The sequence below is a fragment of the Paralichthys olivaceus genome, chromosome 7 (assembly GCF_024713975.1).
Source record: "Paralichthys olivaceus isolate ysfri-2021 chromosome 7, ASM2471397v2, whole genome shotgun sequence".
In the NCBI taxonomy this organism is placed as follows: domain Eukaryota; kingdom Metazoa; phylum Chordata; class Actinopteri; order Pleuronectiformes; family Paralichthyidae; genus Paralichthys; species Paralichthys olivaceus.
Genome location: NC_091099.1, coordinates 23404117 through 23416421, shown reverse-complemented (window position 1 = coordinate 23416421; position 12305 = coordinate 23404117). Strand labels below are relative to the sequence as shown.

Genomic DNA, 12305 nt, shown 5'->3' with positions numbered 1-12305 from the left:
CATTTTGATATTGGAGATTTTTCTTGTGTTTAGATTTGGTTTGTGTTGGCGGTTCATTCTGAGTTCTGTTTCCTGTTTTATTTTGAAGTCCTTGTGTGTCTTTAACTCTATTTCTCCTGTTTCCTGCCTGTGTGACCGTCTGCACTTGTTTCTTATGTGTTTCACCTGTGTTCAATCATCCCTGCCTCCCTTGTGTAAGGAAGTCTCTGTGCTTCCCTTTGTCTTGTTTGTCTGGATCCTTATCAGTTGTTTGTTCCAGCTGTTTTGGTCCCCTAGTGTTTCTCAGTCTCTGGATTATTTAGATTTTTATTTAAGGTTTGATGATGTTTTTTTTTTTTTTTACTGTTTTGATTTTTCTGCTTTTCTTCTGCATTTATTATGCCACACCCTCTTGCATGATAAAAAATTAAATCTTCTCCCTAATATCAATGTCATTGATTTTATAAATATAAGATGACGTAATTATGGAGCAATGTGATTTTACAGAACCTCAAGTATGAAACGATCTATTTCAGCATACAATTGTGAAGACATTTAATTTGGAATTTCTCTAGAGTTATACAGTAAAAATGCTTGAAATCTTGTGTGAACATTGTACCTAGTCATGTTTGTCTTGGACTCAGATCCATCAGTTATTGCCAGAAATTATGGCGCAATATGTTTTTACAGCCCTGCAAACTACATGCGTGAAGCTGCTTCAATGTACAAATTGAAGCAGCTTCACGCTGCAAATTGTGTTGTAAATGCTTTGATACAATAGAAACTCTTTTCCACCCATCTCTCTCACAAATAATAACTATTATAAAGTTATTATTATTACACCTTATTTTGAAAACCGGAAGTAGTCTCGCGTGTTACCTAACCCTAACCCTTCCTGGAGTCCTCCGCAGTCTGAGGATCGCTGAAGTTCCAGTGACTCTCCACAGCCTCTCAGCTCTTGAGCCTCTCCGCAGGTAAGACTTCCGCTCAACTGTAGTCTAATGACGGGGAAGTGTGGAGCAGCGCAGCGTGAGGCGGCTGAGCTTCCTCTGCTGAGCTTCCTCTGCTGAGCCTCCTCTGCTGAGCCTCCTCTGCGCTGCTCCAGTGTATTTACCAGTAATGTCGAGGCGGCTGGTCTGACCCAAGCGGCAACAACTCGGGCTGAGCTGTGAGGTCAATGCGGAACGAAAGTGCAGCCTGGTTCAAAAAACGGTTTTAGTCTCAATCACTAAGTTCTTCCTTCACGACAACTGTGTGTGTGTGTCGGGGGGTTCTCCAGATGCAATCGGTTGATCTCCAAGCAGATGTTGTGGGTTTTTTCTAATTTGCTCGTTTAGATGATATAGACTCTATATATATTATACCTTTTTGGTTGATATCACTTCACATCTGAATGAACTGAATTTGAGGCTGCAGGGCAAGGACAATTCAATTTGTGAACTGATGACAGCTGTCCGCTCCTTTCAGAGGAAACCTGAGGTGTTCAAGGAAGACCTGCAGGGAGGCTGTGCACACTTCCTAGAAGTGGAGGAACAAGTTCAGGGACAGAGAGACGTGTCTTCTTTTGTTGATTTTATTAACTAGCTGATCGTAAACCTCTGAAAACCCATCTCTTCTCACTAGAATTATATGTAGTTAGAAAATACCACGTTGGCTTTATCTTTTAAATTGCTGCAATTCTTTTAATGTTTATAGTTTTATTGATTTTTAAGACCTGCATTTGTGTTTTGCTGAGTTATAATAAAATTTGGACTTGACCTGACTTTTGACTTTTTTCAGGCTGCTCAGTTCACGATGGACAGGACACAATGTTGCTTGAGTCTGTCGGTCCAGCCGTCCAGAGGACTAATGGATGAGAAGTTCATTGTCCTCATCCAGAATGGTCCACCTGGTTTCAAGTTGACTGTCCACGCCTTCCACCAGTCTGAAGATGGACACAAATGGGAGGCGTTTGGTCACTACACTGCTGATGCCACTGGGACTGTGAACGGTACATGCTTCAAGACATAGACAAATTATATTAAAATGTCTGAGGAAACATTTAATAAAATGCTGGAATTGCAAATAAAGAATAAACATTTTTTTTTCAGTTTCAGAGGATCTCAGTCTGGGTGGGACATATTCGGGGGTTGAACCAATGGGTCTATTGTGGAGCCTCATACCAGTTCCAGGCAGCAAACCTGGGCTCAGGTATGCAACCAGGCCAGAACTACTTAGATAATGCCAATCAGTACTGATTCAGTTATTGGTATCAAAGTCCACTCTCCCATCATCTTTCAGGATGAGGAGGTTGAACATCCAGATTCCCATGGAGGTCACAATCTCAGTGTACCAGGGTCACCAGACTGAGGGGTTTGTGGATCAAGTGTCGCTGGCCTCTGTATTGGTGGAGCGATGGTACATGGCGCCTGGCGTCCGCAGGATCCCAATCACAGAGGGTGGACTCACTGCGATGCTTTTCCTGCCCCCAGGTGGAGTAATAACAGAGTCAGCAGGCAGCTGCAGTGATGATTGAGGAGAATGACAGTTCATCATCCAGGGTCACAACTCAATTGTACACTGTCTGATTTGACACCACCACAGAGCTGTCAATCACAATAGACAGGTCTTATTTTCCCCCTTTTTTAAGCAATATGAGTTCAGTCTTGTCTAGGTTAAGATTTAGGTGGTGCCTATATCAGACTGTGAGATATTTGCAAAGCACAAGCAAAGAGATGTTTACCTCTACCTAGTGTTGTCACTGGTACAAGTACTTGTATTGAAGGACCAGAGGAAGAGACAGAGTACTGAGCCATGAACCATGCAGCTGTTATCCAGCTGCATGGTTCAGACAATGACCCTGCACAACAGGTTCAAGTTAAGGTTTATTGTCAGGTTAATCAGAATGTTGTTATGAAAGACCTCAGTGCAACAAAGAACAGACCTTCACTGTTTTCAGACATGAACTCCGGAGGTTGTCCGCTCACTGAGGTCAAGACTTTCTCTGGAGTTTGCCTTTCACACATGGACAACACAGCAGGAGATTCTCTGCTCAGACGTGTTTACAAAAACATAAATCTACGGCGCGTACAAGGGCCCCTATAATCAAAACTCTCTTGACATCTTTGTTGGTGTCTTCCTGTGTATGACACTGCTTTTCTACTACATTAATTTTTGTTTTTTTCTTGCAATTTGGCATCAGTCACATGTTATGCTGTGTTTACAGCATACATGGCCCAAGTTTTTTGATGTGATTATATACAACAGTAATGCGAAGATTCAAATAGAATAATCAAGCCAACCACTAGTCAGCTTCAGGTGGCGCTGGAAATTGCAGTCATCCAAACATAGCTCCAGAAGGACACAGTAAAATTCCCCTAGCATTTTGCACCCCCGGATGGTCTTGTAGACCCACCAACACACAACAGAGAAACCGTTGTACCTGTGGGCGTGGACTAGCATCAAAGTTCAACTTCAACAAGTTGTGACTTTTAAGAAGATAAGATAAGAATGCCTTTATTGTCATTGAATAGGGTGTACAATGAAATTCTAGCTTACTGGTACTATTACTCTTATCAAATCAAAAGCCCTCACAATACATGCATCAAATATAATCCAAAGAAGCAAGAACCTTAGAAATGTTTAAAGTCATGTCATGTCATGTAAATTGACCCTTTTGGATGTTTTGAATCATCTGAAGGACCTGGACCTTTCCCTGGTGTCTTGGACCTGTGGGGGGGTGGAGGGAAGTTGGTAGAGTACCGCTCAGCGCTGTTGGCCTCCCATGGCTTTGCCTCCCTTGCTCTTGACTACCTCACAAATAAAATCACCATTGAAACTGGAAAGTTAGTGGACAACAAGTACTTTGAGGTAAACCTGATGAGTATCCAAATATAACATTTACCCACTAATTGCCAAAATGTCTCTCATTCTCTCTGTCTGTCTCTGTATGTGAAACACGGCAGTGTCGAATTTTGGTTGTATCATCAGATACAGGAGGGCAGCTTTTATCAAATCACCACCAAGTGGTGGTGGTACCCAAGAACCTGGACTTTGTGGAGCTCCTGAAACCCACACTTCCTTTTTGGATGAGGCAGAGTCTGAAAACTTGGGAAGTCCTGCCCATATCCTGGCAACAAGTTAGTTAAGAAGCTCCCTGTTGCCAAGGCTTCATGTGTGGATGTGGATCACCCTGAGATTAGGGAGTATGGGGTTGTGAGGCCTTGCTAAAGAGTTGACTACTCACAGTCCAGCAGGTCAGCGCAGCCTCACCAGTGATGCTGGCATTGCACTAGATCATTTTGTTAAAAAAGTAGCTCAGCTACAAGGCAAAGCTTTTAATTTACCACTCAATCATGTCCTAAACTCACCTTTGGTCATGAGCTCTGAATTGACTAAAAGAACAAGGTCACAAATAGCAGGGGCTCAAATTAGTTTACTCTGGCGGCTGGGCTCAGCCTTAGATATATGATAATAATAACTTTATTTGTTATGACACTTATCTTAACAAGGTTACAAAGTGCATCCCGAAGTCCATGGCAAAACATTTTGGCAACAAGCACTTTGGCGACTGAGGAGAGTGAAGGGTGAGGAGCTCAGGCACACGTGGAATTTCACATGATCCCTCACGGAGAGCTACAAAGCATAGCTAGGGAGAGGGACATCTGGGATACCCTACTTGGCCTATTACCTGCATGACCTGAGCCCAGATAAGTGGAAGACAATGGATGGAAGAATAGATGAATGGAAGTTGGATGAAGGCACAAGCGGCATCTGTCTTGTGCTGAATAGCATTTTCATTTGGTGCAACAGCAGTGAAGGCAAACATTACAGGAGACCTATTATGCTCATTTTTTGGGTTCATAATTTTAATTTGGGAGACTACTTAAAAAGGTTTACAGGCTCTAATGTTCAGAAAACGCTTTAGTTTCTTTGAACCATTCATTGCTGCAGCAGCAAAGACTTTCACAGCCGTGAACCATGCACACCGTATCCATTTACAAAAAACACAACCCATTAGAGGACAGAGAAAGACTGAAAAAGCATAATAGGTCCCCTTTAACAGCATTCAGACAATGTTGGCTATTGAACAATAAGATCACACTCAACAGCATGCTAATTTACTATCCATTTGAATGTTTGCTTAAAGGTCCAGTGTATAAGATTTAGGTGAAAGGAAGCTACAGACAGAAATTGAATATAAAAAAAACCTATTGACGTTTTCACTTGTGTGTTTCATCTAAATTGTATGAATTGTTGTTTTCTTACCATAGAATGAGCTTCAATTTTTAAATCCTAGTTTCCTCCCATATCGGGGCCCTGTTAAGTTAGGGCCCCCACTATTCCTTTCATCATGATGGCACTGAGGTAAAGATGTAGCATGGTGCTCGAGCCTATATTGCTTTTATTTTCATCCTTAAAATCTGAAAAATGATTTCTTACGGTCAGTGGCGTTATGAAGTCACAACTGATAACTATGTTAAAAGCCTCATCAGCAGTTGATGGAATTTTTGATTTGTTGTGTGTTCTGTGATATGAATATCTGATATGAGTCATAAGAAGCCATGCAAATTACAACACTGTTTTATTGCTGCAGACAGCCTACAGTATCCTGCAGCAGCATCCTCAGGTCCTTGGCAGTAGGATCGCCATGGTGGGACTTTCCTTAGGTTGTGCAATCACCTTCAAAATGGCTGTTTATTCTGACGTTTTTAAGGTAAGACAAGCATTGTTCCCCACAGATGTAGATTTTATCTTTGACAGTAACTGTGTGCACCAAAGTACAATGACTGGGCAAGTGTTGTGCCGATGGCAAAGAGTTCTACTCACTGAGAGATCTTTAAACTTATTATGAGAAATGGGATAAAATCCTATAACTGTGAAACTGAGGTAAGATAAGTAAGACTCTGATGTAAAAATACTTTTGGGTCATTTGAAACTGTCATGGTTAATTGCCTCATTATAACACTCTTAACATGTTTAACCAGCCTTGGGATAATGGGAAAAGACAGTTTTTTTTCGGTATTAGCGTAATAGTGTAGATACAAAAGTCAGTGGGATTTTAATTAAGCCATGCTGGACATTTATAGCTAGTGATTGTTAACATGTGGATATGAGTGTAACCTATAACATTAAATATTGGAGTAGATCTGGATAATTGGGCGAACTCAGAAATTTATTTTTCACTTTCTTTACCATGGCAAGATGAGGCTCTTCAGTGTCACTTATTGGGACTTCTCCAAAGACATCTGTCAAGGTTTTACTAATATTTACACACGCATATATAGACATATATAAATAATATGAAATGTGTCTGTGTGTCTCCCAGCTCAGCTGTGCAGTGTGTATTAGTGGGAGTCACGTGCAGCCAGTTGATGGATCTTTGGAGCAAATGATGTCTTTCTTTCAGGAGTAAGTTGATCTGTTGTCTGTGACTTGAAGGTTATTGTTCAAAAACTTAACAATTTCAGCCTCCCCAAACAAACAATGGTCCAACAGGAGACTAGCATTATATTAGGAAGTATGCCAAGGCCTTAGAAGAGTCATCTTCCGCAATTAGTTTTTATTTTCTCACCAAATATTTACCATGCTCAAAAAGAGATCAAGAATTAAAAAAGGTTGGTGAGCCCAGCCAAGGAAACACAAGTTTGGGAAGTTACCAGGCCAGCCACACAACCGGCCATTGCTTTTACTGATAGTGAAAAGAAAACAGATTTCTGGATTACTGAAGAATTCCTCCAATTGTTCCCTTTTCTATTCAATACAATTCAATCCAATGTTATTCCCAGTAAATCACAATATCTCAAGGCACTTGTAAGTAAGGCTGAGATCTTAGAATATTACAGAGAAACCAACTAGTTCCCACAATGAGAAAACACTTAAGACTGTGGAGAAAAAAAAACTCCCGGATATGTAAACCAAATGATCACTATTATAAATTATTATCATTATAAATATACACCCATTCTACCAGTGTTTAAGAACAAAGGCTTGATCACCTAAAACTTAATATTTTAGCTCCCTGTCTTCTAAATCAACACCCCAGGCAAACCAAGCAGTATCCAGCATCCAGTATCCCTCCAACACTGAGAGCTTTACTTTTGTCTCAGTTGACTTTGCAACAAGCCAAACTGAGTGCACCCTGACATCTTGACTTACAGCTGTTGTGTCGTCAGCAAATTTAAAGATTTTAACAGAGTCACAATGTGAAGTGCAGTCGTTTGTGTACAGTGAATACAGGAGAGGTAGAATTGAACGCAACCCTGAGGGGCACCAGTGTTTAGGAACCCGATTTTAGATAGTCTGTTAATTTTGACTGCCTGTATTGTATGCTGTAGGAAGTCTACGGTCCAATGACATAAAGATGATTGACACCTTACCTTAACTTATCCAAACATTTTGTAGGATAGAACGGTATTAAAAGCAGAGCTGTAGTCTACAAAGAGAACCTGTGCGTATGTTGCAGCGGCTTCTAAGTGCTACAGGATGGAATGGAGACAAAGTGACACAGCATCCTCTGCAGACCTAATTGCCCTGTATTCAAATTGGTGCAGGTCTAAGACGACCATGCTGGATAGATTTTTTACATACTAGGCGCTCAAAGATTTTCATTATTGCAGAAGTTGATGTGACAGCTCTGAAATCATTCAGGCAACAGATGTTGGATTTATTAGGTACAGTGATTATGACAGTGGACTTAAAACAAGCAGGAACTTTGTATTCCTTAATGGTTCAGTGTGTAATATTTAGGTTAAAGGGATCTTTTGGCAGAAATTGAATATAAAATAATATTATATGTTTTCACTACTGTGTTATCATCAAAATGTATATTTTTATAGTAAAATATATAAAAAATATATTTTATCATTTTATTTAAGTACTTTATATTTACATTAGGAGCAGGTCCTTCCTACTGAGGCCTCCATGTTTTTTACAGTTGTCCAAACTGGACAAACTAAACACCTTTAGACTTTTTAACCTAAAGGTTTCCACAGGTTCTCTTTCATGTTTGGAAGGGGAGGGTGAAGTGAGGGGTATTCAACTGAAACATGCAACTTCACCACTAGATGTCACTAAATTCTACACACTGAACCTTTAAGTGACTGCACCAAGTTCATCTGCACAACATTTTAGTGTGGCAGAGGATACAAGGTCAGAGCCTGTTGCTTCTGTTCTGTCTCCTCAGCAGGCTCCCCCCTGTATACTGCTCGATGACAAAGGGGGGAGTTAGGGAGCTGTCTTATTTGGCTTTGGTTGCTATCAAAGCAACAATAGAATTGGTTGAGGCTGTCAAGCAGCTTGGGTTCATCATTGACTACTGAGACAGTGGTTTTATAATTCGGGATCTGATAAGGCCTTGCAATACACCCCTGCTGTCATTGGCCTTGAGTTTGTTTTCCAATTTGGACTTTTAGTCAGCTTCAGGTTTCATGACAGCTCTCTCGAAATCATTTGGCCAATAAAATTAAGGCTATAAGTCTTCAAAAGAAAAACAGTGCAACAATCCAGGCAGGGAGCAGTCCTGTCTGATTCCCCTTTTAATCTGAAACGGAGCGCTCAAACCATCGCTAATCTTTAGCACATTCCCTCAATATAAAACCTAAATTTTATCAATAAAACAACTAAATGCACCTAATGTGAGCCATAAAAAATCATCCACTGTTGCAATTATTCAAAATCCGATTTCTTGTTTTGATAGTTTTCCAAGTTTTTGGCCTTCAACATAACCTTATAAAAATGTCTAGAAGCACTGCCAGGTTTTATGTTTTATAAAAATTGAAGCTGCAACAACTGAGTGATCAGTTTTGCTGCTTTTCTCTGTACAGTTATAATCCCCACCTATAAATAAATATTTTTCAATTGTTTCATTTAAAACATCGAATAAAATTATAATTTTTTTGGGTCCATTTAGAAACGCTCAGAAAATTCGTGTCACTGAGGAGAACCACGCGATCATGCGGGACCTGCTGCTGCCCATTCCCGCTGACTCCTCATTCAAAGTAGACGTGAGTACCACCAGTGTCTCTGTCTGATTCCCTTACATTGAGGTGTTGTTCTGTCGGTTGTAAGCCCAATCCCATTTCACCCCTTGACCCTAACCCTAATCCTTTTACCTTTGTTTTACGATTTGACATGTAGGGGTAGGCTGCCCCAATACCTTTTGGGACTGAGGGGTAGGGCCAATTTCTCCATTAATAGGGATTTTAAAATGATGGTAATGATTGTTATATCTTAGTTTAATATTGTTTCAATGTATTTTACTGTCATTTTTTTCACTAAAACCTTAAAAAAAAGGGGCGCTATCGTTAGCATGATAGCGATGCTTTTCATGATTATCGTGTATTTTCATATATTGTAGGGGTAGGGAGTAGGGGTGAAATGGGATTGGGCCATATAGTTTTAGTTCACAAGTTTGCATTATGTGCCTTCACTCATGACGCCCCATTACTATACTCTGAAGAAGCAAAGTACTTTTGGATAGATTTACATAGAAGATTGCAAGATAAAGGGGGGAAGAGACAGAATCCTCTATCATATTAATGGTTAGATTTCAAAAATTTTGAAAATAAAACATTGACATGGAGAAAATTACATGACTAGCAACTAACAATAACATTTGTGTGATAAAACCCAAGATAATGATAATAATATCAAGATGTGTGTATGTGTTCACATGTGTTCGCAAGTGAGAAATCTTGGAGGAAGAAGACCTGAAGATGTTTTATATGTTTTATATAGAACCCATTAATTTGCTTTTTGTAAATCATAAAGTGCTCATCCAAACTATATTAAGAGTGACGAGACAGTTTGATCTGACAATAGATTCATTTATTTTTCTGTTGAAACAGTCAAATTTGTTCTCGCCAACATATATTCTCAGGAATCTTGTTCTTGACACTTGTCATCTCAACTGAGTTAATGGTTATTTAAGAAAGTAGAATCTCAAAAGTATAGTTCAGTGATTCACCAGGTGATGTGAAGCAGCAACAAGTGAAGAAATGTCAAATGTTATAGCTGCTACTGTTTGTCTCTGACCAGGTGGGACAACTCCAGTGTCCTCTGTTGTTGGTTGTAGGTGAGGATGATCAGAATTGGCCAGCCCATGAGTCTGCGATGGATGTGAGTGAAGGGACTTTTTTGTCATTGTCATACTATGTTGGACACATTTAATTGACCTAAATCCAACCTATTTCGCTACTTCCAGATGAGCCATTTCATTCAAAATCAATTTCCCAGAATTAGCAAACCTGTTTACGCAATCTCAGATTAACACCATTCTTAATCGAAATCCCAGTTTTTAGAGCCTTGTCTCAACTATTCACAACAAACTAGATTCTATAAAGCTCGAAGCTCTCAACAGTCTCAAAGTGGCCTGGGAGAAGTTGTGCGGTTGGAACTGTCAGACAAGAATAGGGGGACTGTGCTGGGACTAGTTAATACCTCCTACATATGTGCCAAGCACAGCCTTATACAATGTGAGATCTTAAATCACATTTATTAATCAAATCAATCAATCACATTTTATTTGTATAGCCCATATTCACAAATCACAATTTGTATCATAGGGCTTTAACAAGGTGTGACATCCTCTGCCCTTAGCCCTCAACAAGAGTAAGGAGAAACTACCAAAAAAAAACCTTTTAACAGGGGAAAAAGCAGGTAGAAACGCACGTATGAGACATTGTTTTACAAATGCTAGTTTAGCAAAGATATTTCCAGGCACAAGTGACACATGCAGTCATTGTGGACAATCATGTATTGGATATGTCACCATCTGTCAAATCCTTTAATAATGCTTTATTGCCTTTTTCTGTTTAGTTTTTGTTTTTTTATACTCAGCGCGGGCATCAACCAGTTTTGTCCCTCTGTCTGTACATGCATACGTACATCCATCCCGTGACCTCTCAAAACAAATGTTTTGCCTTGTGAATGTAATGTCTCAGGAACAACTAAAGGCAGTTCTTTCAAATTTGGCTCACGTTTTCACAGATTAACTGATTAGCTTTTGGTAGTCGTAGGGCAAGTTTGGAGTGGCCTAGCAAAACTTGTTTTTGGCCTCTTGAATATGATGATCAAGACCACCTTGAGGACAGTCCCTCAACTTTTTACCCATCTCACATGGACTCAAAGTTAACTGATTTGATTTCAGTGGTAAAATGTGGGAAACACATTTATGTAGACAGAAATTGCACTGGTTGGTGGAGGCATACAACCATGGTTCTCTAATTCTAGTTTTAATTTTCATCTATTGTTTTGTTTTGTATATATTAGAATCACCATCATTGCTGTTGGTACTTTTATTGTCCCATCTAAGTGTTCTTGTAACCTTGTTGTCATAAGTACCTGCCTACCCATGACAGCAGTACTATCATTTATCAAAATGTTAAAATTTAAATTTGAACTGATCATAACAGAGGCCCATCTATGTGATACTCAAGTATTGTTATTCTCTCTGTGTTATTTTTGCTAAATTTAATTTGATTTGGCTCTTTTTTCCTCTGCAGCTGGTAAGGGTTCTTAGGGGAGGTGTACACAGACAAAGCAATGTCGCAAAACTTAAAAAAAAAAGAAACCACTAATTTACCAATTACATTCAAGAATGGTACATTGAGAAATAAAATAAAATGCATCCTGAAACCATCTGACAAATATGAAATGTGTACTTCCAGATAAAGGAGATGATGGAGCGAGCAGGGAACAGCCACCTGTTGACTGTCCTGTCATACCCAAACACTGGTCATCTTATTGAACCTCCATACACTGCGCATGCCAGAGCCAGCAACTTCATATCAGCCTCATCTGGTGAAAAGTGTAGGTACACTGTCAGACATAGAAACTGTGGACAGTGAAAGAAATCATCTGGTGTTTTACATCTGGTGACTTTTGTCTTCGCAGTCATTGCTTTGTGGGGTGGAGAGAAGGTTGCACACTCTTATGCTCAGGAAGATGCCTGGAGGAAGATGCTGCTCTTTCTGAGGGAGAATCTTTATGCTGGCAGAAACCCTGTTCTACCCCCTTCTTCCCACCTGTGATCTAGGTAATTACTTCAAGGAAATTCAGTTGCTAAGTAAGGGGAATTTGAGTCGTAGCTTATGGATGTATAAATCCCTTTAGTTATAGTTTTATATGCCTCATAACAGATGCACTTTTATGGCTCAGATTGGCATGAAACCTTCTTGACTTAACCATCAGTACAATAGATGAGTAACTTGTAGAAAACACACTCACCAAGCATCCTCTTTTTAATTTTATCTGACTGTCATACTGTCATTACAATAATTAAATAATAAAATAACCACTGCAAGTCGCATCAGCCTCATACTTATTCCTGTAAACCTGAATTTACC

The 12305-nt window shown here is 39.7% G+C and overlaps 1 protein-coding gene across 1 annotated transcript; it reads left to right on the top strand.

Moving 5' to 3' along the window:
* The first annotated feature begins 799 nt into the window (after positions 1–799).
* LOC109624704 (acyl-coenzyme A thioesterase 5-like) lies at positions 800–12268 on the top strand. Its single transcript, XM_020079575.2, has 11 exons — positions 800–953; positions 1759–1969; positions 2070–2169; positions 2260–2450; positions 3659–3828; positions 5555–5674; positions 6287–6369; positions 8870–8963; positions 9997–10077; positions 11628–11769; positions 11854–12268. Exons 2-11 carry the CDS (start codon positions 1774–1776, stop codon positions 11988–11990), a joined length of 1314 nt encoding a protein of 437 aa, XP_019935134.1. The 5' UTR covers positions 800–953; positions 1759–1773; the 3' UTR covers positions 11991–12268.
* Positions 12269–12305: the final 37 nt, after the last annotated feature.

What these genes read in the sequence shown, in the direction of transcription:
- LOC109624704 (XM_020079575.2), top strand. Translation starts at nt 1,774, where the DNA reads ATGGACAGGACACAATGTTGCTTGAGTCTGTCGGTCCAGCCGTCCAGA. An exon ending in TGCCACTGGGACTGTGAACG is followed by an intron (nt 1,970 to 2,069) that starts GTACATGCTTCA and finishes TTTTTTTTTCAG; the next exon opens with TTTCAGAGGATCTCAGTCTG. An exon ending in GGCAGCAAACCTGGGCTCAG is followed by an intron (nt 2,170 to 2,259) that starts GTATGCAACCAG and finishes ATCATCTTTCAG; the next exon opens with GATGAGGAGGTTGAACATCC.